This window comes from Lepisosteus platostomus, chromosome 1 (genome assembly GCF_059453375.1).
Source record: "Lepisosteus platostomus isolate fLepPlt1 chromosome 1, fLepPlt1.hap1, whole genome shotgun sequence".
NCBI lineage: Eukaryota > Metazoa > Chordata > Actinopteri > Semionotiformes > Lepisosteidae > Lepisosteus > Lepisosteus platostomus.
Genome location: NC_142611.1, coordinates 3,581,561 through 3,607,425, shown reverse-complemented (window position 1 = coordinate 3,607,425; position 25,865 = coordinate 3,581,561). Strand labels below are relative to the sequence as shown.

Genomic DNA, 25,865 nt, shown 5'->3' with positions numbered 1-25,865 from the left:
CTTCATTCCATCTCATTCATAACTTATTACACTAGTTATTGCCTTAGATACAGTGGATATAAAACGTCTCCACACTCTTATTGAAATTGCAGGTTTTTGTGATGTAAAGCCAGAAATCAATATAAATCATGTCAGACATTTTTCCCATCTTTAATGTGACCTTGCAACCATCACAATTCAAGAGAGAGACACATACGGTAGATAATTATTAGGGAAAATAATTGCAATTAAAAAACCTACAACAATTAGGGTGTGTAGACTTTTTATATCCACTGTATCTATAACATGGTTTCCAAGAATGTTCTTAAGGTGTTGGCCGTTTAGAGAGAACTCAAAAACAATGGCGATTGAAGAGACTTGACTTTGAGCCCATGGGAACGGACGGCCCCCGCACTGCCTACTTCATTTACTTTTTTTTAAAAAAAATGTCGGATTTGAACACACCCAGCATCCAGTACAATCCCTTGTCCAAGCGCAGTGAAGACAAAGACGACATTCCACACGCCCGTTCCGGGACAAATGAGCTGTGCGCTTGTCCTCTCTGCTACCACCCGGAAAACGGTCCCGAAGTATACAGCCCAAGACACCAGGTTTCGTAACAGCTTCTTCCTTCAGGCAGTAAGACTGCTCAACAGCCAACCACAGCAGACGCCTGCAACTACTGTACCTCCTCGGACTGACAGGTGCACTTTCGGGACACATACTGTACGGAGAGCGCTAAATAACCTCCTATCCTTGTGTTACTTTCGCACAATCTGTCAAGTGTATTGTAATTTGCAATTGTGTCATTTATTGTATCCTAATTTTTTTTCGTTAATCTAATCCCTATAAATTCCTGTCCTTCTGCTCTTCTGTCCGTTTTAACGAGCTCACGGACAATGCCGACAACCCCGCTGTATGCTGTCCTGTTCCTGCATTGATAAATAAACCTCGATTGATTGATTGACACCTCATTTAAAACGGTTCCCTTTTTATGGGTGTTAATTATGCAAAAATGAATAGTATGATTTTCTGTTGATTTTCTAACAGTTATATTCCCTATACAGCCTGCTTTTGTTAAAAAAAATCAGAGAAACGGAAGAAATTAATGTTTTCCGGGGGGAAGAAGAGTCTTTTCAAATACTAGTATTGTTTTAATTAACCAGTGGCACCATTGCTAATGCCCGTGTTGGCAGGCCATGACTGGTGCCACCTCCAGAGCTGCCCTGAACGAGTCTTTGCAAGCAGAACAGACAGGCTGAGGGGAGGCGCTCCTGATACAGAATTTGGAAACCAGACGGGAACGTCTTGATACCATGAAGTTCATTACTGAAAGATAAAGCGCTACTACACTGCTCCCTTTTTTTGTGCTTCAGGGATTTTATTTTTAATTTTAAAGCATGTTTCTACAAAGGAGAATAATGAAACAACGTTCAACAACAGGAAGCTGTAAAGGTTAAAAAAAAGTCAGCTTGGAGTAAATATATGTATGATGGTTGAAATCTATGGTACTGGTAATAAGTCAGACTGGAATGCGTAAGTAAAATCACCGACTCTCTTCCTAAAGATCGAATTCATTTTTAGTTCTCATCATCCCAGTGTCAGGAGTGAAGCAATGTCTCTGCACCCCCTCTGCATCTCTCAAAAACGTGCGCAGACTTACAAATAAAACGTTTAAAAAACACCCCTACACGGTATATCAACATGATGATGATGATGATGATGATGATGGTGATGATGATATAGTGCACATACAGGACAGTACCTTGTTTAGCAATCGTGTGTGGCGCCATGTTTAGTTTTCAGATCTGTTTCATAAGTTTCTTCTCTGGTGACTAATGCAGAGGCGTGTTCAATAAAATTATGCGCCGAATTTCCTTGGAGCTGAGTGAGTCTGGACTACAGGGCAGCCAGCTCAGCTGAGAGTGTTCGGGCATTGATAGAAAAGGAGGAATTTCTTCAGCATTCCCCGACCCCAATACTTCACACTTGTTTAATTGCAAATGTTGTAAAGATCGGAGAGGAAGAAAGTAACGGGGGAAAAAAAAAATGTTTAGCCAATAAATGTACTTCGGCTTTTGTCGTAAAACAGGATAATTAGGTGTGCTTTGCGCCTTGGGTAAGGTACTTGATATTTTATTTCAAGCCTTGCATCGCTTGAAGAAGAAGATACAGCATCGTTTTCCTTTTGGAGTTTTCCGTTTGTTTAGTTTAGTTGGTTGTTTTTTTTTTATTATTATTATTATTTCAACGGCCATGAGAGACTATGACGAAATCACTTCTTTCCTGGGGGAATGGGGTCCCTTCCAGAAGAGCGTGTTCATCCTGCTCAGCCTCAGCACGGTCCCAAACGGTTACGCCGGGCTGGCCATGGTGTTCATCTCGGACACCCCGCCGCACCACTGCACGGTGGCCCCCAGCAACGGCACCCCCGTGGTCGTGGACCTGAACCGGTCCCTGCCGGTGGAATCGGTGAACGGAGAGCTGCGCTACAGCAAGTGCTCTCGCTACAAAGTGCCCGGCGGCCCCGGAGCGGGTATAGGAAACAACACGGAAGGCTGCATTGACGGCTGGGAGTTCAGCACAGAAAGATACACCTCCACTATAGTGACAGAGGTGAGACTGGCGATTTATTTTTTACTGCGCCTTCTGGATCGCTTGCGGGATTTACCGCTGCCCTGCTTGGTTAGAGGTCAAGAGATTTCGGCTAAACCATGGGTACTCTTTTGTTTCCTTCTCGTTGATCTGTTGTTCGTTTTCTCCTGGTCAGTGTTATAATTCCGTTATGTTTATTTTTTATTTTTTTTGTGTGTGTTGACGTTGTTATGTCTTTTTTGTATGAAGCCCATTGGGGCTGCTAAAAAAACACACACACACACACACACGCACAACCACGGATGTTGACGCAGACGCGTTTTTTGATTGCCAGTATTTCGGATTTATCGCGCACGTTTCAAACATAAAGGAAAGGTTGTGTTAAATTAATTTGAATGTCATACATGTTATGTTATCACACATTCACGAGCAGAAAGTTTTCTTTTTTTTCCCGCAGTGAAATTGTATTGAATAGATGTCAAATCTGAAAAAATATCTGTCATTACATCACAGGAGGTAATGCTGTGTGGCAAAATAGGTCTAATTACGGGTTATACTTGCCAAGTTTCAAATAAATTATACACGACTCATCAGGAAGAACGTGTTTATAGGCTAGACAAATGTGTTAGGTTGTCACCTACTGTAGGTTGAAGCATGAGCGCATTTTTCTTTTGATATTTGAATTGTCCGTAATTGGCAATTCACTAGGGCACAGATTTTAATAATCGAATGAAAATATTTTCTATCCCTGCCTTAGCTGTGAGGTTTTTTAATATATACGCTCTAGAAGCAGTTTGACAGAGGGGTTTGTGTGGAATTACAGCGCGTAATTACAAGAGGTGTTCATGTTGCCTTCCTGGAATTGCGTAGATGACCCCCTGTCATTCTGTGAGTAAGTTTTATTTTTATACCTCATCTGTCTTCATGGTATGGGGTAATGGCCTTTTCACTTTCTGGGCAACAGAATTTTCCCCCACTTCCTCCTTCAGGCCTTATACTATGGAAGCCCGTTTCCGCCAGGGAGTAAAAAAAAAAACGCGCTATGGTATCTCAGAATTCCGACTTAGTAAGTCAGAATTCCGACTTAGTATCTCAGAATTGCGACTTAGTATCTCAGAATTGCGACTTAGCAAGTCAGAATTCCGACTTAGTATCTCAGAATTGCGACTTAGTAAGTCAGAATTCCGACTTAGTATCTCAGAATTGCGACTTAGCAACTCAGAATTCCGACTTAGTATCTCAGAATTGCGACTTAGCAACTCAGAATTCCGACTTAGTATCTCAGAATTGCGACTTAGCAACTCAGAATTGCGACTTAGCAACTCAGAATTCCGACTTAGTATCTCAGAATTGCGACTTAGCAACTCAGAATTCCGACTTAGTATCTCAGAATTGCGATTTAGCAACTCAGAATTCCGTCTTAGTAACTCAGAATTCCGACTTTATATCTCACATTTGTGACTTCGAAATAGCCATATTTCATTGTATTTCCTTTTGTTATTGTAACGGATTCGAGTTCTAGGGCTTGTGCCCTCGCCGCTCCCACCCTAGTTCGTGCCTCGCTGCACTGGCTCGAACCTGAGTCTTGCCAGCTGAGCTAAAGAAGACCTTCTTTTTTAAGTAAAAAAGGACATACAATGGAAATACGTAAAAAGTATGTTTCAGCTTTTATAATTGTGAATTCTTCTGGATGATAAGTGCCTATTTCTGTATCTTATTTCATATTCTGTCTACGTAAATAAAAACTATTTTTAAAAAGCCCACCGTGCACTATTCCATCCGGGTACTATGGAAGCCTCACTGGCGGAAATGGGATTCTATAAAAATTAGTGTAATTAATTTGATTTTTATCAGAGCACTGTACAGGACAAGTCTTCAGGCTTATAGATCCTATGATCCTGTACGATTCATGAAAATAGTGTAACGAACAGGTTGTATGATCTGGTTGCAGTACACCACCCTCCCCTGCACATAACAGGGATGCTGGCCGCCGGGGCTAAAGAAAGTGTTCTTAAAGAAAGTGAGCCAGTGCAGCGAGGCACGAACTAGGGTGGGAGCGGCGAGGGCACAAGCCCTAGAACCCGAATCCGTTACAATAACAAAAGGACAGACAATGAAATATGGCTATTTCGAAGTCACAAATGTGAGATATAAAGTCGGAATTCTGAGTTACTAAGTCGGATTTCTGAGTTGCTAAGACGCAATTCTGAGATACTAAGTCGGAATTCTGAGTTGCTAAGTCGCAATTCTGAGATACTAAGTCGGAATTCTCAGTTGCTAAGTCGCAATTCTGAGATACTAAGTCGGAATTCTGACTTACTAAGTCGGAATTCTGAGTTACTAAGTCGCAATTCTGAGATACTAAGTCGGAATTCTGACTTACTAAGTCGGAATTCTGAGTTGCTAAGTCGCAATTCTGAGATACTAAGTCGGAATTCTGACTTACTAAGTCGCAATTCTGAGATACTAAGTCGGAGTGTGGCGGTATGTGAATTAAGAGGTGGAGAAATCTGATGACGTTCATCCTGATAGTATTGCAGATAATTTGTGTCATTAAATATAGGTTGGGAAAAGAGAAAGGTTCTGTCTTAGAAATCGTAATAGTTCAGTTCATTTTATTTGTCATATGCACAAGGGCAATGAAGTGCTTATTTGCATGTTTGCTCCAAAACAAATATATTAAAGGAATCACCAAAAAAATAAACACAGAGCAGCAGCAGCAGCAACAACAAGTTAAATAACATACAACAAAAGCCAGACAAGCAGTGTGAGAAAAAAACACATCAGTGTGAGCCAGGGGTAGGGGTGGAGTTCAGTAATCTGGCAGCTGATGGGAAGTTGGTGCCTTGTGCTTTAATTGTACCATATTAGTAACATTTGCTGTAGTCTCTGCCATAGCTAATTATTTTGCATAATTGCTAACATTTTGTGTTGTGTCATGACACTCACTGGGTGTAGCATGAGACGGAAAAACAGCTGAGTGATAAATATTATTAGTGAGGACTAATTAAATCAAATGAGACAGTTTTTTCCCAGGTCCCAGATGCACCCTTGTCTGATCCATTTTCTCAAGAGAGCTCTTCAGATCACAGGATAAAGTGGTAGGTTGGGCAGTGACTTCAGAGTCATCACTGGGCAGTCAGAAGGCCACAAAGGTGGGAATTTCTTTTGAATTTAGTTTCCTTCATGCTGGTCATCACTAATTCGTTCCCTGCTTGGCCCTCCATTTATCCTGTCTGGAGAAGGATGCATAGCCGATGCCTGCAGCAGTGATTGCTGCTGCCCTGTCAAAATGACTGTGATCTGTGTGCCGCCATCTTGGGCAGGGGGGAAAAGCTTCAGAAAAAAGTCGGTGTCCATGTCCCTCAGGAACTCAGCCCCTTGAGGCTTGACAGTGGTTACTGCTGGTATCTTTTTTATATTTTTAAAATTACTGAGATATTCTCCTTAATCTAGCCTCTTCACAACATGGGTCAAGTAAGGGAGCGGTGGAAAACATCCTGTCTTTTGTTCTTGCCTTCCCAGCTCTTACAATTGCGGAACATTAAAAAAATTCAGATTATTTGCATCTTTTTATCCTTCATCAGGATGGCATTTAGTGTTCGGGTATCCATGTCTGGAGAAACTTAGTTGAGCCATGTTTTATGTAAGCAGGAGAAAGGTGTTCCAGAACATTTTTGTTTTACAAAAATAGGCTGTGGTAAAGAAATCTTGAGTGTTTCAAAAAAATGAAAATGAGCACGGTTGTAACTCGTGAATGATTTATTGTAATTCTGTATCCCATGCAGTTGTGAAAGGGAATTTTAAATATACAGTTGTCAATGAGTAAATTTACCCTTTCATTATACACCTGTCTCAATAATACATTTCTCATGATTCCCTCAGTTACAATACGCTGGCTGTTTTCCTTACAATGTATCAGGACGCGTTTCTGCTTTAGTTACATGAAACGTGACGTCAAGCGTGAACCCGGTCTGTTTAGAAATGGGTGAAATAGCTCCTCAGAGGGAGGTGTAATTGGTTCCGTGTGTTTTGAGTTTTGTGTGTTCTGGGTTTTTGCTCCCGCCAGTGGAATCTAGTGTGTGAAGAGGGCTGGAAGGTGCCATTCAGTCTCTCCGTCTTCTTCATGGGGGTGCTGATGGGCTCCTTCATGTCCGGCCAAATCTCAGACAGGTGCGTCTGCAGCAAATCACTGGAGGTGATACTCTTCCCTGGTGAAGGCTAATATGGTTTAAGTGATCACACGTGCAGAATCTGCATTATTCTGCTTGACTGATTGATTGATTGTCTGTAAACACAGTTAGGCAACATCAGACATCCGCCCATCCGTACATCTTCTTTTCAGAAGTGCAAAGAACATAAAATGTATATCCACAACCAATCCAACCAAACACCTTTGCTCTGACAAAGAGAGAAAAACAAAACAAATTATCTGTATTTTTATTGGTTGAAAAAAAAGTCTGTTTTATGAGTCTTTACCTTTTCTGTTGAAGACAACTGCAGAAACTTTGATTTGACTGTTTAAAAAATAGGCTTCAGTTGCATATGTTGTAGACGGACTGTGGAGTTTTCCTTTGAGTTACATTCCTAGTCCAAGCCCTCACAGCTGCATGCTTCTGTAAATGTTTCTGTGTATCTTCTTTTTCAGGTATGGCAGGAAACTCATTCTCTTCATCACCATGGCGTTGCAGACTGTGTTCAGTCTGATACAAATCGCCTCCACCAGCTGGGAGATGTTCTGCATTCTCTTCTTCATTGTTGGAATCGGACAGATTTCTAATTACGTTGCGGCTTTTGTCTTAGGTATATTGGGCTCTGGGAGGGGGCTTCGGCTACGAGGTTGTTTTTTCTGCAGTTTGAGTTCATAATAAACTCCCTCTTGATTGTGGTTCTGCATTTCATTAAAAATAACAGCAAAATCTTGCATGTGATACATAATCCTGCAACCTGCAACAGATGAGTAGACACAGATGTCCTTGGTTTTGGTGGGATGCCTTAAAGATCCTCTTCTGCTGATATCCAGAATAATGCTGAAGTAGGAGTGTGTAGCTCTTCCAAGGAAAATGGACTTGTGAAAACCAAGAGACAAAATGTTGCTGAATTAGTATTAACTCTACAAATAATTGATTTTCTGTTGCTGTTAAAGCTCCGAATGTTTTTCGGGCAACAATGGGAAAAAAATATGAGAAAACTGACCAGGTTCTCAGTGCAAATATTGACTCACCAGTGCAATACTTAGGGACACTCCCGTCTGAGCAAACATTTCCGCTGCAGCATTCCAGGGGACAGTGCACAGCCTCTTCACATGTAGCTACAGTCAGCCAGACGAGTCTGTCGAGCACGAACTCTGTCCGGCCCTGCGCCCGCTGTCTGTGGCTCAGCGCGGCCAGTACTGGACTGAATATATGGGCCATGACAATAGGTGGAAGGTGATATCACAGGGTGTTGGGCAACGGTTGTGTTCGTTTTCTGCCTCAGGTACGGAGCTCCTGGGCAAGTCGGCACGCATCGCCTTCTCCACTGTCGGGGTGTGTGTGTTCTATGGGCTGGGGTACGCCATTCTGCCCCTGTGTGCGTACTTCATCAGGAGCTGGAAGGCCCTCCTCTTCGCCCTCGCCCTGCCTGGATTTCTCTACATACCGCTCTGGTGGTGAGTGCAGCAGGCCCTCCCTCTCCCTGAGCGGTGTCTGCAGCGCACCCCAGCTCTCGCCAATGACGGGATTCCTTCCCAGCATGCTTTGCTCAGGCAGCCCTTTCCTGCGTTTCCTAAGCCTCCGCCGAATCGGGTTGTAAGCCAAAAAAATACCAAATCTTTACTCATGTAATGCAGATGCAAAACTTGTTGGGCTTTTTCTGTATCTCTTGTGTTATCAGGTATTGGATAGTATCCACCTCCTAAGCGCCTTATACCAATGATCAAACAAATACAAAAAGAGTCTTCAGCAGTTGCTGAGGCTGAGCTACGAGACTCACGGTTTCGCCATCCTCGGTATTGAATCGAGGCATTGAAAGGGCTACCAAAAATGTGTATTTCCAAACAATATCAACAGCAACCAACAGCAGTGTCTTTTATGATGACTTATTTTTTTGTGGGTACAGGCGTCGGGGCAGGCTTTTGAAAGGTTTATGCATCAGCAAGCCAGAGCAGATTTAGTGAACGACTGCTTTCAGAATCAGTATTTGTAATGCATTTCAGATAGTCATGCATTATTTTGAATGATTTTTTTTTTTAGTTCAGCTGCATACATACTGTATGTTTTGTGTCCGTTTTTTATGTGTCTCAGCATTATTCTCTCAGTCGGACCTGTACTAATCTTGCTACATTTAAAAAAAAAAAGTTTTCGTTAAAAATTAAACCAAGTGGTGAACCGTTTCCCATTTATGTCCCGTTTGGCTGTTTGGCCCACAGGCTCATTCCGGAATCTCCAAGATGGCTGCTGGCTCAGGGCCGGATTAAGGAAGCAGAAGCCATCATCCGATCCGCTGCCAAGAAAAACAGCGTCACGCCTCCGGAGGTTATATTTAAGGCGGAGGACTCCATCAGACTCATGGTAATTAATGCCTGTTGCATTCAGAAGCGTGGTCACTAGGGGGACATGTGAGGGACTGTAAATGTCCAACGTTCTTTATAGTGGACTTTGGGTATGTAGTGCTGCAGATCTGTCTTAAGTGCGTTATTTCTTTTTGCTGTTTAATTGTGTTACACCACACAGAGGAATGTGGTGTACAATTACACTTATCCTTGTTACCCACAGACTGTGAAACCAGCTTCCATGACACAAAAATGTTCCCAGACATGTTACCCAGTTTGCTGAAGCCAGTTGAGCTCGGATGAAAAATGCAGGGCACAGATTGCGAGAGGCCGTGCTTTAACGCGCACTCAGTAGGATTAAAATTTGGCATCCAACATCTTACAAGTGAAAGTTTAATTGAATTTTTTTTAAACGAAATCAAAAGATGAAAAGGTACTCATGTAAAAATGATCTTTAACTCTACATAGACTGAGCATCAAAAGAAACCTGGTAATGAACTGTAGCAAAGTCACAATGTCATTACTGTGAAAATGACTATGTCGTGATACAGGTCTATTCGTTGTGCCAGTTAACATTATCGACAGGACTGATCGACAGGGAGTTCACCACCACTGGAAGTAAAAGGTTGCAGATTGTGTCCCGTTCTGCTCAGAGAGCCTTCGATGCCACTTGTCCTCCCAGCTCCTCCACAGCTGTTCAATGGGGTTCAAGCCCAGAGAGCAGGGCAGCGTCTGTGGCATACCCTTGTTGGAGAAATTTTCCTGCTTCCCTGTAAAAGACAGTGAGGAGTCCGTCTCAGAAGTTAAAAGAAGTTATTATGTCATGCACATGGGAGCAAAACACACAGACATGCTCGGTGCATTTTCCTCCAAGCGATTTAACTAGAACAGTCCTTAAATATTGTTCTGTTATCTCTCCCGCTTTCCTGTGCTGATCAGATTGGCAGCATTCCGGGATCACGTTCATCTTCCTCTTCCCTCTTTGCCAACCATAACGTCTTTTTACCACAATTGGTTACTTAGTTTCATACATAACCCAGTGTAGAATTACATAGTGGCCCTTGTGTCCAGCGTTCTCCCGTTCCAGTTCAGAGCAGCTCTGTATGCCACCTAATAAAACACTGCAGCGTCAGGAGGGAAAGTGTGTGCAAAGCTCACAGAGACCCTGTCCACACCCGCCATACAGTACATGTTACATGAGCAGCGCCAGGCTGTACAGGACGTGAGGTCTCGGGGCTGACCGGGATCAGGGTAGCACCTTCTTGTCACGGACGTCCAAAGGGACTAACCGTGGAGAGTAGGAGAGCGGAAAAAGACCCATATGCGTAGCGGCGAGACGGGAAAAAGGCCCGGGCTCATTAGTGCAAAGAGTTCAGGAATGCCGTATAGAAACCTATGCCCTCAGGGAGCGGACGTGGGGCGCCCTGGTGCTAGGCGGGTCTCAGGACATCCGAACGTCAATGCTGCCCAGGACAGAGTGCAAGACCCGGAAATATATAGCCCAAGGGAAAGAGAGGGACAGGAAGGACAGCAGACCGGAAACTAGGGACAGAACAGAGAAGGAGCGCCCTCTGGCTGCAGAGGGCGTGACACTTCTAGGCTGATCGCCACCAATGGCTACAAGCGGAGCTCTGTATGGATTAGACACCCCTGCCCAGACCAGCACACTGGGACCCTCTCATCTAGGGACCCTTCGCCCATCAGAGGGGTCTCCGCTGAGGAGGACGCAGCTCCTCTGTGGGCGACTGCACCCGAGGCGATTTAGTCCAGCCTCCGGCATGCCGAAGGCGCGAAGGCATCGATGACTTGATCAGCGAGGCACCCTCGTCCCTTTCTGTGTTTTTCGCCCGCGGCCGTCACCAGGTCTGACGCGGCGATTGACTGCTCGTGCTACCCAAAGTCAAAGCTATCGTGGTCAGTCGCGCATGACCAGTTCATCGAAATGACACCAAAGACAATTAATCAATGTGCACATTTGTTATCCTTTGTCTTCAAAGATGAATGCATAGTGAAAATGTATTTTGACACTCGGTACTTGCATGGGAAAAAGTGAAAATGTAGCCATGATTTTGAAGTAAGGGAACTGCAAGAAGTGAAGGGGACTGTGAGCAAACTGCTGCTCCACATCACACAGATGTTTGTGTCCTCTTTTAAATAGCTAGTTACCTGATTATTTCTCTGATTACCCCCTCTTTGGATAGTAAAGAGTAACTAATTGGGCTGTTGCATCCAAAACAGTTACAGACTCTGGTCATCTGTCTAAAACTGGCATGATTATGTGTTGTATATTGGTAACTGTTTAAACTAAATATAAATTATATTAAAACCCTGCATTAGTTATTTTTTTAAATAACTGCTGAGCACAGGGCATAGTTGGGACATGGTTTAGGCTAACCTGGCAACAATTATTATTATTATCATCATTTTTAATTATTCTTGTTGTTGTTGTTGTTGTTCTTATTGTTATTATCACGATCATAGGTTTTGGTGAATTGTGCGACAGCGTACTGTACTGCCACAGCAAGAGAAAACAGTCTCATTTAGGCAAGAGTGGATTGAGCTATGTCATGTGTTGTAGGGGTACAGTTTCAGCAGAGGGCACTCTTTCCTCAGAGCTGAAGCTCCATACAGTGTGACCTTTCCTGGATTTGGGTATCCTTGAGTAGAAGTTAGAAGACCTCTTTCATTAAGTCCTTGTTTCGGGGTAGAAGAAAACTTGCAATTAGGAGGAAATCTTTTCTGCAGGGGTGGAAAGAAAGGGGTGTGTAAGAGCACACGGCCTCACTGGTAGCTCTAAACACTCATCATCATGCAGAAGAACTAAAACCACAACCTTCTTCAAATCCTGTTGGAGTCATGTTTTTGTATGGGAATCACGGCAGGCAGATCCCAAAGAGTATTGTCACATGTCGGCCAAATGTCATTTCATTTATATTATGGGTTTTGAATAATGTAGTAATTGTAATACACATTTCTTAAAATCTTAATTTCTAGCGACAGAATGACACAGAGGTGAACCAGCACTCATATACGTACTTTGATCTCGTTAAAACAACTGACATGAGGAATATAACCATTCTCAATATCCTGATCTGGTAAGTCAAGTCTGTTTCAGATGGCTTAATATATTGTAACGCAACGGGGGCTCAGGCGGGCGCCCTTGCCGCATCTGGTCGGCCCCATCCCGACTGGAGACTCGAACCCGGGACTTCCGCGTCTCTCTGCAGCGACCCAGCCCCGTGAGCCAAAGAGAGATCTCTCCACAGCCCAGTAGCTGTGGTCCTGCTATCACAGGGAAGGGCGGTGACGTCACCCGCTCTGGTACGCCGGCTCTTACACACTGCTTGTCGGCCGTAAGCGTTACAATATACATCATTTTTGGATCAAATAAAACATGATCATAAGATTTTTAAAAATGCACTTTATGTGCTATCATTTTTAGGGGGAAATGTTTCTAATTTTCCATGTTTTTTATAAAGCCACCGATGTTTAACTGTGTATTTTTCTTGAACAGCAGGCATATACATTATTGTTAGCATGTCGGTTCTGTGTGATTTTTGTATTTAACGGTTTTGTTTTTCCCCAAAGAAATGCTGCTAGAGAGTTTTTAAACTCATCCTGAACCAACATCTAAATGAATCATTACTATAACAGCTGTTATCAAGAAAGTAGTAAAAAGAAACATTCAAGAATCTGCAGTGTCATTGTAGCACATCTCACAGTTGAGGGAAGGCTCTTCTCTGATGGCCGTGTGACTATGAAACAATTAATAGTAACACTTTACTTGAATGAGACTGAGAAACCCTATCATAACTCTTACATAAACACAACACGACATTACAACAACATTTAGAAACACTTGTGCAAATGACATGGCACACGAATATTCATGAAGGTAGATGAGAATGAAGGATGACACAACGAAGATGTTTCTATAATAGCACTTAAAAGTGCCGTGGGGTTATTTATCTGTTACGGAATTTTTGCCGAGTAGGAAAAGACACTGCCTTGGATGACCACAAGGTGGAGCACTTTCCTCTGCTTTACTGGTAAAAGGCAAAAGACTTAGACTGGAGATAGATACTTTCTTGATCCCGTGAGGTGCAACAGCAGCTTAGCACAGTCAACACAGCACAGTGTAACGAAACGATACAAGAGGATATGAAGAGAAAGTTTTCAGCTAGCAATAATCGTGCCTCGGCCAAACCTCACAGGCTACGATACTGCCACTGTACAGAGCAGAGTATCAGTAGCCCCACCCCCAACTCTCTCCCACACGGGCGCTCACCTCCAGTCCAGTGCAGTGTTTGGAGTGACTGGTGGTTCTGGTGCTGACAGAATTACAAATACTGACCCAGAGAGAAATCTAAACGGAGAGGTCAACTACAGGAGGGAACAACCGCAGAAAGACATCATGCATGCATGCAGCAATTAGTCTGTTCCCAGCAGCCCCTCTGGAGCTTAAGCTGAGAAACGAATATCCTGTCAGTGTAGGTGCAGCTCAGTAATGGTAGTCCTAGTGTATTCATGTGAAATATTCTTTTCTATTTGGTTTTTGTGCCTGTTGTTTTATCGTAGTGTGTAGGGGGTTTATGAAGGAGTTATGACGATGAGTTTTAGTCTCTTTCAAGCAGCATGTTTCCCAATTATCTTTGGTATTTCAGTCAAAGAATCTCATACGTTTAAAAAAAGGTTCCTTGCAGTAACTGTATATTAAGTTTGAATGCCTGTTTTGAATCCTTATCGGTTTTATTGAAGATGCAATTTTGATATTGTTAAAGAAAATACAGGATCTTTTGAAAGAATCCTGTTTTTGTCCATTTTCAGGTTTGTCATAACAATCAGCTACTTTGGGCTGTCGTTGAACAACCCCAATATGAATGGGGATCCCTACATCAACTGCTTTGCCTCCGCGGCCATGGAGATTGTGGCCTACGTCGCAGCCTGGCTGTTGCTAAGGGTCGCCCCACGACGCACGATCATTTCAAGTACTCTTCTGTCCGGTGGCACCTTACTCCTGCTCATCCAGCTGGTTCCCTCCAGTAAGGTTTTACTTGGTCTCCGTGTGTCACTGAACCTCTCCAGCCCCACAGATCCTACAAACGAAATGCAGCTGTCGAGCGTATGGGTGTGGCCTGCACAGGAACGTTAACAGCCCCTGCTCGCTCGGGGCTTGATCTGGATTTGCGCTGGAGGCTTCAAGTGGTGGCTTAGCCTATGGGGATGTGACATTTGTTTCTTCTCTCCGACCTCCCTCAGCTAAGATCTGATGTGGGTCTTGACAATCGCATGTGCGTGGTGTGTGTTGAATTACAGGGCCGGAAATGGTGGATAGTCATGTCTAATCTCGCGCTCCAGCTGGGGGTTTCTGTCAGGGCAGCTAACAGTGGGTTAAAATGTTTAGCAATAACTATGCAGTATGAGATTATATGTCTATTAAAAAAAGGTAACAGCGATAAAATAATTATTACAAAGGTCCGTATTTTTCTAATTCTGAGGGAAAAATCCTCCTTTTAAAAAAACAGAAAAGGAGTTATGAAGAAAGGGGTGTTTCTTAGCCGTTCATTCAGTACTTTATTCCATATTCATTTCTGATACAAATTTTTTGGGGAAGTACTGGAAAATAGCGCTGCCCAGACTGTGTTTAAACACACACGTCTAAAGTTGTCTCAGTTTACAACTCGACAAGCGAAATATCACACCGAAATTTCAGTGTTCTTCTTCTGTGTCAAGATTCTTTTAAGATCTTTAAGTCAGAAGTGTTAGGCAGTACAATCATTCTCTCTTGACAATGCAATGATTTTCAGCGTGATGGAGTGCTCGCTCACTTCAGGACGTGCGATGTAAGCAGTCCGTGGATGTGTTTTTCCCCAGATCTCGGCATTCTCGCCAGTGTCCTGGCAATGGTTGGGAAATTTGGGATCACGGCGGCGTTTTCGGTGATCTATGTGTCCGCGGTGGAGCTCTTTCCCACGGTAGTGCGGAGCATGGGAGTGGGAATCTGTTCCATGGCATCCAAGATCGGCAGCATGATCTCTCCCTTTTTCGCCTACATGGGTAAGTGCCAGCTCCCTGCTCACCTGGGGAGCATTAAACTGGGAGCTCCGCCGCCAAGGAATTCCGAGTATTTCAGTCCAGTCCGGCAAACGACACTGTGTGAGGGGAGTAGGAGGTCTTGAATTGTTTTAATTCCTCGGCCGGCGGAGGAGTGTAGAGCCCTTAGAGACGAATTCCTCACTCCTCCTGACAGCGAAGACTAACTTCTGCATCTCTCAGCCGGCTGTTGTGGCAAAGTCAAAAGCGTCAGTGTGTGGTTCTCTTTTTCGTGTACGTCTGCGAAATCGGAGGAAGATTCCTGGTCCATTTCAGTCGCCAAGGGGGGGCTAAGCTGATGCATCAAATCAACACTGAGTACAAATCAGAACCATAAATTATGAGAGTGATTTGGCCCAGTCAGTGGGAGGTATTCTACTCCAACTATGTAGTGATCTGTATATATAGTAAATATAATGATATACAGTATATACCACTCATATGGTATACTGTATATTGGATGGGAGCGGCACAGTGGCTCAGTGTTTAGCATTGCTGTCTCACAGTGCTGGGGCTCTGGGTGCAATTCCAGACTTGTGGTGCTATCTGCTGAGATTTGTGGTGCTTGCCAGATTTGTAATGGATAGTACCTGACGATAAGCATGCATCAAACAGGATACACAAGTAACAGATGACCGGAAATATTTGGGTGAAATTGACTATTGACAGAGCTATAGGCAACAACTTGTAAGTACTTGGCCAGTCGAAGACATTTTCCTGTATACGGTATAATTAAAATGGAAGCAGCTATTACGAAATATTTAAACCTCCCTTGACACACGAGATTTATGCCTGGGTGGAGGAGCACGGATATAAATGTATTTATACTTTGTGACTGAAACATGTCTGATTCCGATTCAAACCTTTTGAAATTGTTTAGGTGCTCAGGTAGGGCTACAGTTACTCAGTTTCAAGGGAGTGCAATAAAAGTCTATCCCTTAATTTTACGAGATAGAGCATTTGAGAACAAGTTCTCTTTTACAATGACAACCTAGAGACCAGGTATAGAGGGCCAGGTATATACTAGAAGAACAGGAGTGAAGAGCCTTAGGTGACATCTGCAATGTTCGACTCTCGGTACAATCATCAGGCCCAGATCCCACACTCCTGCCTAATACAGTGTGTGCACTTCTGTCTGAACTAGTACTGTAGCTCCGCAGGGTTTTCCTGACCGGTGTGCAGTGAAGGCTTGTGTGCATGGTTTCAGCTTGGCTTACTGCAACAAAATAATTCACAGGTGCATTCAAGTGTTTGTGCTGGAATTGATACCTGCCATTTCATATCAGGAATTGTAATGATTTGACTGTTAAACTGAATTGTCACTGTTGTTACCTTATGAGTAAGAAAAAGTCAAATATTTTTTTTTATTAATCAACCATTCGTGTTCACACCTTCGGCTAGACATACATCAGGGACTTGTTTTTCTTTTTATATGTGACTCAGATCAGGGAGCGGTGACAAGCCTTCTCACTCAATTTTCTGGCATATATAATCTATCTTTTTCATGACAAAACTGTGATACAATAATGAAACGCATAAATGCTGGCAATACAAACAAGAACTTCAGTTCAAGGTACAGTAAATACCTTAAATAAGTACAATATACTCCTTCCTTGAATATGACAATGTGGTATGTGTTTATACTGTATATTAAAATTTTGTTTTCTCAAAGTCTTGTGTAAAGTTCCTTCTAAAGCCAGTATTTACCTTTATTGTTTCCAAAATAAATTATTTGGAGCGTGACAGTGGTGTACTCAGCGGAAAAAAAAGGATAAAATGTAACAGGGTACTTGGCATTCAGATGAGTTCACCTTCAAGGTATTAAATATCCGTTATTTTTTAGATAAGACATGCAGGACATGTGAGTTACAACATGTCGGCTTTGTCTTTTCACATCAAAGTTCCTAACTTAGCTGGTCTGTAACACGAGACCTTTTTAACCACCATAAAAGAGTGCTTACTATTTTTCCTTGGTTTTACCCCAGTGGTTTGTGGCAAAGAATGACATAGTTCAAACAGTGTCAAGGAAAGAAGATAAGATGTTAGTAGATAATCATGTGTTTCTTTCAAAGGTAATTTATCTGTTTCATTTCACAGTAAGAGGCTGGATGACTGATTCATTTTTAAACATTCAAACTGAGTGTACTTGAGATGTTATATTTTAAAAACTGCACCGGCCTAAAATTTACTTTTTTTGTCTGCAAATCTTGCTGTTTATTCTCATTTCAGTGTTCAGTGTTTCTGTGTTATTGGCCCTTTCTTTGCAATAAAAAAAAACATAAATATCATTGAAGAGACACTATGCAAAGACACAGCTGATTTTCTGAAGTATCAGAGCAAAGGTGGTTGAGACTCTTTATTCTTTTAGTCTGAGACTAAATTAATGTCTTGTTTAGAAAATATAGACAAAAACAGTGTTTCAATAAATTGTATGCATTTTGAAGAACTGCATTATGTATGCATTTAAATGATTCTTTACTGTTTGTGTTTTTTAGGAGCATATAACCAAGTCTTGCCATATATATTGATGGGAATCCTTACAGTCTCCGCGGGCCTTCTGAGTCTTCTGCTGCCCGAAACAAGAGGCACCAATCTTCCAGAGGACCTCACTCAAGTGCAGAAGATTGTCTGGTCTGTTTCATGATACTCTCCCAGAACCCTTTACAAAGATTTTCTAAAAGTTTAAAGTTAACTATTCCTTCAAATAGTCCGAAGCTACATTTCCGAAATGTACCTTTGAGCAGTTATTTCATATGAGCATTCTTCCTTAATAATCTCACATATTGAAACTTTTAGGATTGCCTTCAGAAAAAAAAAGATTTTCCAACCCGACAATTCCCCCTCAGATGACTTAAGGCTGCCTCTTGTGTTTCATTGGTGGCTGTAGAAATTCATTGTGTTCTGATGTCTTAGTGAAGCTTGGACAAAGGTCTGAAAAAGGAAAATGTTTAAAAGATTATTAAGCTATTTCAGTTAAATTTGATTGCCTTCTGCATTATGTAGTTCACCAGGTTTTTATCAGCTACCTCTGAACCTAACCCTAACCCTTGTGCTTTCCAGATTACTGGTACTGTAAATTAACACCTACTGTATCATGACAATTGATTTCTATGTTACAATTTGCAACACTTTGCAGTTTCTTGGAAACATGTCAATGTCATTTGACATTATCCTGAAATCTTAATATTGATTTTGTACCAGCACTGTTTTCTTAAAGACCTGTGGCAACATGTTGTCTTCAGACTTTGCTAGAAGGGATACTCACACATGGGTTACCATCTCCACTGATAGCAAAGTGTTTGTTTGACATCTGTCTTTCACACAATTCCATCATCATGCATCCTGTCCTGTTCACTTAAAAGCCTGCCTTCCTTGGGTTGTTCTGCATGGTCTCCCTTGCCTTGTTTTGGCTTTTGAATGATGCAGGAAAGCAGGACAGGAGGCTAAAAAGTCACCAGGTCAAAGTGTCTCATTAGCCATGTGTCAGATTGGTGTTCATCACTTTCATCCTGGGTTCCCTAAAGTTGCATTCGTCAAACATGTGAGACAATAGATCTAGCAAGCTAAGAGCTGGGTGTGTTAGTACCTGGAAGGCATCATATATCCTGTCCCTGTCCTTCTCCAGTCGCTGTTCTGTACTTTAATTCCTTTTGTCCTCAATATCACTGTCTCCACCTCGGAGCAGGCAGATACCTGCCCTGCCTGACGCGTGAGAATACCGCCAGCATAATCTTTGCTTTGAGTGATTTATTCTGGATAAGTGTTTTATTAGATAAGGGAACTTAGACGTTAAGAAAAAAACCTGCAAAGCCACTCCTATTTTGCCATAATTTATTCCAAAGAAGCTGTTTTCCAGAAGGTCTGAAACATTTTTAATACTTGACATCTGTTCAAGATTGAAATGATAATTCCACAAACGGCGCAGTGGCTCTTCGTTCAAGCTGTCTGGGAGTCCCTTCTTGGCCCTGTAATTGCGTACCACAAGGGCTCCACCACCAGAATAGAGAAAATACGTAGGAAGGTAATTCAGTGCAAGGAGTGCTTTGTTGCCTGCCCTCATTAATGTTGCTTACGGGGCAAATTAAATAAGAGCTTTTGCAAAGCCTTACAATCTTACACTTTCAGAACTTCTGGGATCTTTCTGAATCTGTGGTGAAGGATTTGGCCGAGCAGCTTTCCTGCAGCATCTTCCTGACATTGTACCAGCTGCTTTGCTTGTGACACCATATGCCGTCCAGCACAAGCAGCCCTTCATGGAGTGCAGCGGACGCCGGCAGACCGTTTATATGCCAGTCCAGTATTACACACCGTCGCCAGCACTCGCCTGGATGCCGCTGGTTATCTTCCCTCACCTGCCACTCCGAGATCCTAGTGAACACTGAACTGGACCTCGTGTTTCGAGCTGGCGTGAGCGAGGAAGGAAGAGATCGAGTACATGTGTAGTAGACGTGGAGAAGTGGAGAACAGGAACATCTTCAATGTAAAATGAAACGCGCGTGCAACCAGTGACCAGTGTGGCATTGCAGGAGCCCATTCACTGAGGTAGTTCTGAAAAGACAGGTTGAGTTGGCACTTCTATCAGTGGCTTATTGGCAACCGGCTTAGAGACATGGCAGATTGGCTCCTCCCATTTGTAACCTGCATCACATGTATTACAGCCAGTTTGTAATTTGTTTTAGGAAGTGAAATCTTACCTGCTTTATAATCACCCTGATTCAAACCAACTATGCCAGCCAACACACATAGTTTTCTGGAAATTTCCATTGTGATAAGCACAAGGTTACAGTGGAGATTACAAGGTTACACTCAGCATGGTTCTGAGTTCACTGAGCCAGTTAAGATGTTTGCTTGCAAGTTAGCTTGCCTTCAGTCAAGACGGGAGTCTCGTCTAGTTTGTGGCTCTGTCTTGTGTCCTGTGATGGACCGGTGTCCTGTCCGCAGTGTGGTTCTGTCTTGTGTCCTGTCCGGGGTGTGTCCTGTCTTGTGTCATGTGATGGACTGGTGTCCTGTCCGGGGTGTGTCCTGACCTGTGTCCTGTGATGGATTGGTGTCCTGCCCAGGGTGTGGTCCTGTCTTGTGTCCTGTGATGGACTGGTGTCCTGTCCGCAGTGTGGTCCTGTCTTGTGCCCTGTGATGGATTGGTGTCCTGTCCGGGGTGTGTCCTGTCTTGTGTCCTGTGATGGACTGGTGTCCTGTCCGGGGTGTGTCCTGACCTGTGTCCTGTGTCCTGTCCAGGGTGTGGTCCTGTCTTGTGTCCTGTGATGGACTGGTGTCCTGTCCAGGGTGTGGTCCTGTCTTGTGTCCTGTGATGGACTGGTGTCCTGTCCAGTGCTGTCTCATCTTGGACCCTCTATCTAATGATTTGGGCTCCAGCTCACTCCTACTCTGTGTGGGACTAAGCAGTCTTGGAAATGGCTGAATAGGTCATTGAGGCCCTGCTTTTTACGCAATGAAAACCTTTTATCTGGCAAAATGCTACTGTTTAACCCAAATGGCATCACTGTTTTTCACAACTTAACATCTGCTTGCCTTTCACTTAAAAATATACCTGGCATATTTCTTTTATCAGCTCTCCACAACATTTCTAAAAACCTGTCTTCCAGGACTAGTCATATATGTAAGAGTTTACACCAAAGTGCTCCTGCCTGCCTAGCCACACTCTCAGTTTTCAATTTCACATAGCCCCATTGTGAGAAGAGTCTATTCATAGCTCTCAATTTAAAATCATGGGAGCTTTTCTGTGTTGTACTGTGTACCGTTAACATAAAGAACTGTTTATTCCGTTTCACTTCAAAGATGTGCCTGCCAGTGAAGAAAACTTCTAGTCCTTACAAACTCTGAAGACTCAATGTGTTATTGCTTTCTTATGATCTCTAGCATTTTACTATTGTAACTCTGACAGGATCACCTTACATGCATCTAAGACCAAAGCTCGGATTGTAGCTGGTGGTTAAGAGAAATATTAATACTGGCTGACAAATCTGTCTTCAGGCACAAGTCCCAGCTAATAAAGACCCCAAAAGGGGAAAGACAGCACTTCACTGGCCTGTTGGATGGCAACGTTCATAGCAGTGTGGAGAAGCCCAACAGCTCATGCTAGGGGCAGCGGGAGAGCGATTCATTCAGAACAGAAACACCCCGTAGTAGGGAATCGAAGAAAAAGTAAATCATCTGCAGTCTCAGCCTCGCTTCACATACAGGAACAACCATCTCTTTGTAGAAGAATGAGCTGCATACAGGTGATGGTGAGGAAGAACAGTCGGACACAAGATTGATTTCTTAAATGTATTCATTCAAGCAACCAATTTGCAAACAAGGCCCAGACAATGGATATCTGAAATAACCCTATGTTTTCACGAGGCTCTTTTACTCCGTTAAGTGGATCATGAGCATCCACTAAACATGTCTGGGTTGAAGTAGATCCAAAGAAAAGTTTGGGACAGATTCTCACCTGGGACATTATGCTCAGTGACTGAACCCCATCACGGTGAAAGCATAAAGAATGATTGTCCTTTCGGATCAATCGGAGATAAAAGCCTCGTTATTTTTTGCATTAGTGATATTTACTATTCCAATGCAATATTAAAGATAGAATAGTCAAAATGAGAAAGACTTTCACTTTTATGGGTTTAATGGGCATTCATCAAATAAATGTATATCAAATATCCAGTATTTACAAAACATCTATTTGTTGTATCTGTGCATTAATGTTTAGAAATTTCCTGTCTATTGCGATGTGTGTAAAAAGAGAACTATCCTCAATTAGTAATAGTAAATGGATTGGTGAACTAGGCAAAAATCAGCCTGTATTGAACCCGACATGAACGAATGGCTGTAATCCTTGCTGTTGCTGTCTGCAGGCTATTACAGTAGTTATGTCTTTTCTCCGTGTGTATTTACTGTGCATTTAACTTAATCATGAGATATTGTGAAGCACGGAAAATACTGAAAAAGACCAATATTGAAATATTGATTTCCATTATAATCTAACACAGGGCAAATCATAGATTGGAACTCGTAGTCCTTGTTGTTCTATATTACAGCATATTTTATTATCTTCTTCAGGGTACATACATCACAGAGAAATTGTTTTTCACTCTATCTTGTATAACCAAGGAACACCAACACCACAGAATAAAACTAGGGGATCTGCTTTAGCTATTGCTGTATAGGTTTCATACTGTAGATGTTCTATTAATCATCAATGTACTATAAATTCTCAATTCTAAAGCATATTAAAAAAAACATCCTTGGATATTCAATAGGGTTAGTATGAACACTAATATGTATCTTTAGATGCCTTATTAACATTGTGCAGAAATTCAGTTTGTGCTACATTGATCAGTAATAGGATATGATATGTGTTAAAACCTTGTTCATGCTGTTAGGAGTGTTACGAAGATCTGATAACTTTTTGTTTGCCAATCAATCATTGAGTATATTATAATTTGCATGTGTGAACCCTAATATTTAATTTATTCATTGATTAATCTGTTTGTTTTACAGCTGCTGCAGCAGAAGAGACCCAACTTCTGGCCTCGTTTTAAAAGATTCATATAAGATAAACCACAAAAGAGCTTCAGCTCAGATTAATTCTTTACAGTCAACTAGCTGTTAAACTATTTAAACCATTCAAATACTAGTTGTCAAAGAATCACATCCTTTCTTACCTGAATAACTCCATTCACTTGAAATCCATTGATATTCTTTTCTTCTTGCAATTAGCCTGATCTACTATAGCTGAAGATCGGTGATGGACACATTTGTGTTTTAATTCATTACATGATGGTAAATTCTTGGTATGGGGTTTCTAACGGTCTGGAGCAAAGGATGCATCTTTTAGCCTGAAGGCAGGCAGTAAGAATTCAGGCCACAACACTAGCAGATTGTGATCTGAGGTTCCCAGGAGGCAGCACACAAGCTGGCTGAACAGGGGAATTTGTCCCCATCACTACATTTAAAACCCCAGCACAGGCTGCGTGCTTCTAGGTTAATGTTGAAGTCAAGTGAGGCCTACGTTCTCCAGATATAAAAAGTCCCTCTGCGTATATTTCTGGATTTTAACATGAAAAACTAAGGAGTGTTTTGGTGTGTATTGTGTAAATGCCATCTGATTTTCCTGTGGAGCTTAGACACACATGTTCCCTGGTTCCCACATGTTCAGTGTTGGCATGATTTTTTGTGAAGGCTGTCAATATTCACATCAGTCAAAAAGTGAGTGAATAATGCTGATAACTTATTTCATTACATCAACAGCATCTGTACAATAAGTCATATGCGACTTGACTTTTTTGCATTTAAACTGGCATTTTATAGTTTGTGCTTTCAAAAAACGTGTGACTAATAGCTGAACCGTGTTGCATTATAAATATAGATCTCTTACTCAGGCTCTGTCAAAATTTCAAAATGTTTCAGTGTAAGAATTTGGGAAAAAATAACATTTCTCGAATGAGGACCAGATCACAGTGAGAAAGTATACAATATTAAAGAACTGGAGAGCAGGAGGATGAGAATCTATTTTTATTGAATGTACAGTATTTCAGCTATAAATGTTTGGTTGACACAAGCCTTTTCCTGTCTCATTTGTGATAGCCTGATGTCTGTTTAATGGGTTCCTGCCAACATATATACTGTATACTGTACAGTAAAACCACTGTTGTAACCTGCATGTGTTCAGAGCTCCTTAGCGTTGTGGCTAGTGTGCCATCACACTTTCCCCTTCACAAAACCTCCGCATCTGTTCCTGATTTATCATTTCTTCCTTACTTTGTTTTTTACTTTGTACTTTACGGTTTTTACTTTTTAACTTTACTTTGTGGGCTTTTTACATATTGTAATGCACTTTTAGATGATTTCTTAGGACTTATCTTGAATAAAGTTTACTTCAGAGTTGTATTTCACCACAAATTTAACTCTTTGAAGTGACAATTATCTCTAAATATTTTAATAATAATAATGTTTCTTTATTAGCCCTCTACAATTTCTTGCAGTAGGAATTCATCTTTTCGCATACCCCAGCTTTTCTCCATGGAGACACAGACAGGAAGAGAAGCTTGGGGTCAGAGCACAGCAGTGTACAGCACCCCTGGAGCAGTTAGGGTTAAGAGCCTTGCTCAGGGGCCCAACGGAGTAGGATTCCTCTGCCGGCCACGGGATCCTTAGCCACAGAGCCACCACTCCCCTTTATAGATTCTTGTAAGTAAATGTTGGAACTTTATACTTTACAAAAGATACGGATGCTGTCGATTCAGTCCAGAGAAGATGTGGAAGTACATTTCTATATAACCAAGAACAGAAGGACATTCCTTACCCCATGGGCTGTGGAAGACAGGATCAAACTACCTATGGTATCAAAACTGATCATTGGCTCTTTTTTTAAATCACTGAATGAGATGCTTGGATCCATTAACTACTAAGTACCAAATGTACTTTTTTTACAAAATATATTTCACTGCATCTGTAATTTCTACAGTTCTGTATAATTGATTCTATCTGAAGGTGCAGTTAAGTTTGCAAGACAAGAATGTCCACTGGTTTTTAAAATATGCGCAACAGTCAACTTTTGGAGTGCCGCGTATCTTGCGTCCTTTTAACATTTTTATTTTCAAAATAAAAAAATGTTTCGGTAACTGAGTCTTCTGTATATTTCAAGGGCAGGTTTGCAGTATAATGTGATGGATGGCAGTGAACTAAAGAGTTTACACTAAAGAGGGTGTAAATCATTGATAGGCCTTTTTTCTTAACTTTAAAATTTCCCAGAGGCTGTAGCGAAGGGACACTGACATAGTGATCAGAAGAGCAGTAGTGTTCCCCTATTATCACATACGAACAAATCAGTGGTATAGTTCAGAATTTGAACATGCACCATAATGCACAACATTATTTGCACACCTCAAATCATTGACACTAAAGTGGGCATGAACAAGCTATGGTCTAAGAGATACTTTACCTCCTGTCTGAACATAGGGCAATGTACCTGTAATAGTTGTGAAAGCAACAGGTTCACGTTGAACCTGTCCATTCATTCCAGTTGCGAAATACAAAATTATTTCTAGGATGATTATGTTGATTCAGCACAGCACATGAAAAAACTCAACTTATCTGTGGCAAACTCTACAAATGTTATCTGGGGAGACTTTTTAGAAGGACCCCATTTTGGAAAGCACTGCACTAAAGACCTGGATTTACACATCCAGTCTCTGAACAGTGAAAGGCTTGCATGTCGTTGAAATATTTTTTGTCCAGATTTCAGGAAGTTTTCAACTCTACTGATTGAGATACAGTAATATGTTAACGCACATTCCTTTATTAATGGTGGTAGGAGGCAAACTTTAAAGTACAAAACAATGAAAAAAGAAAACTGGATTTTATAAAAGATTGACAAAGTTTTTATGGGAAACTACAAATACTCAGTATTAAGAGTCATTCATTATTTGTCATTCAGTTATGTAAAATAAGATAGGGAAACTATGCACTGAAGGCCCTAGGTCATGCAAAGAGTTTGGTAATCATTTATAGAATGCACACTGTGTACAAGGCCTATACTGTAACTCACATTTTCAACTGTGGTAGCTGCAGCAAATTGCTGGACACTTTAATCCTATAAGAAAGAGTAACATTATTGTTGAGCAGCACTTCATTCTCCATGCTGAATAACTTGTCTGAA

The 25,865-nt window shown here is 41.9% G+C and overlaps 1 protein-coding gene and 1 pseudogene across 1 annotated transcript; one reads left to right on the top strand and one right to left on the bottom strand.

The window, feature by feature from the left end:
* Nucleotides 1-1,241: 1,241 nt before the first annotated feature.
* On the top strand, nt 1,242-24,828 carry LOC148677528 (organic cation/carnitine transporter 2-like). Its single transcript, XM_088639857.1, has 10 exons — nt 1,242-2,595; nt 6,644-6,747; nt 7,223-7,377; nt 8,053-8,224; nt 8,984-9,125; nt 12,101-12,201; nt 13,934-14,148; nt 14,981-15,163; nt 17,695-17,830; nt 22,706-24,828. Exons 1-10 carry the CDS (start codon nt 2,236-2,238, stop codon nt 22,815-22,817), a joined length of 1,680 nt encoding a protein of 559 aa, XP_088495983.1. The 5' UTR covers nt 1,242-2,235; the 3' UTR covers nt 22,818-24,828.
* LOC148677529 (U4 spliceosomal RNA) lies at nt 13,215-13,347 on the bottom strand (annotated as a pseudogene).
* Nucleotides 24,829-25,865: the final 1,037 nt, after the last annotated feature.

Bases quoted from the DNA above. Each gene is read 5' to 3' on its own strand.
- LOC148677528 (XM_088639857.1), top strand. From the start codon at position 2,236: ATGAGAGACTATGACGAAATCACTTCTTTCCTGGGGGAATGGGGTCCC. The intron at 6,748-7,222 runs GTGCGTCTGCAG...CTTCTTTTTCAG, and splicing joins TCCGGCCAAATCTCAGACAG to GTATGGCAGGAAACTCATTC. The intron at 12,202-13,933 runs GTAAGTCAAGTC...GTCCATTTTCAG, and splicing joins ATTCTCAATATCCTGATCTG to GTTTGTCATAACAATCAGCT.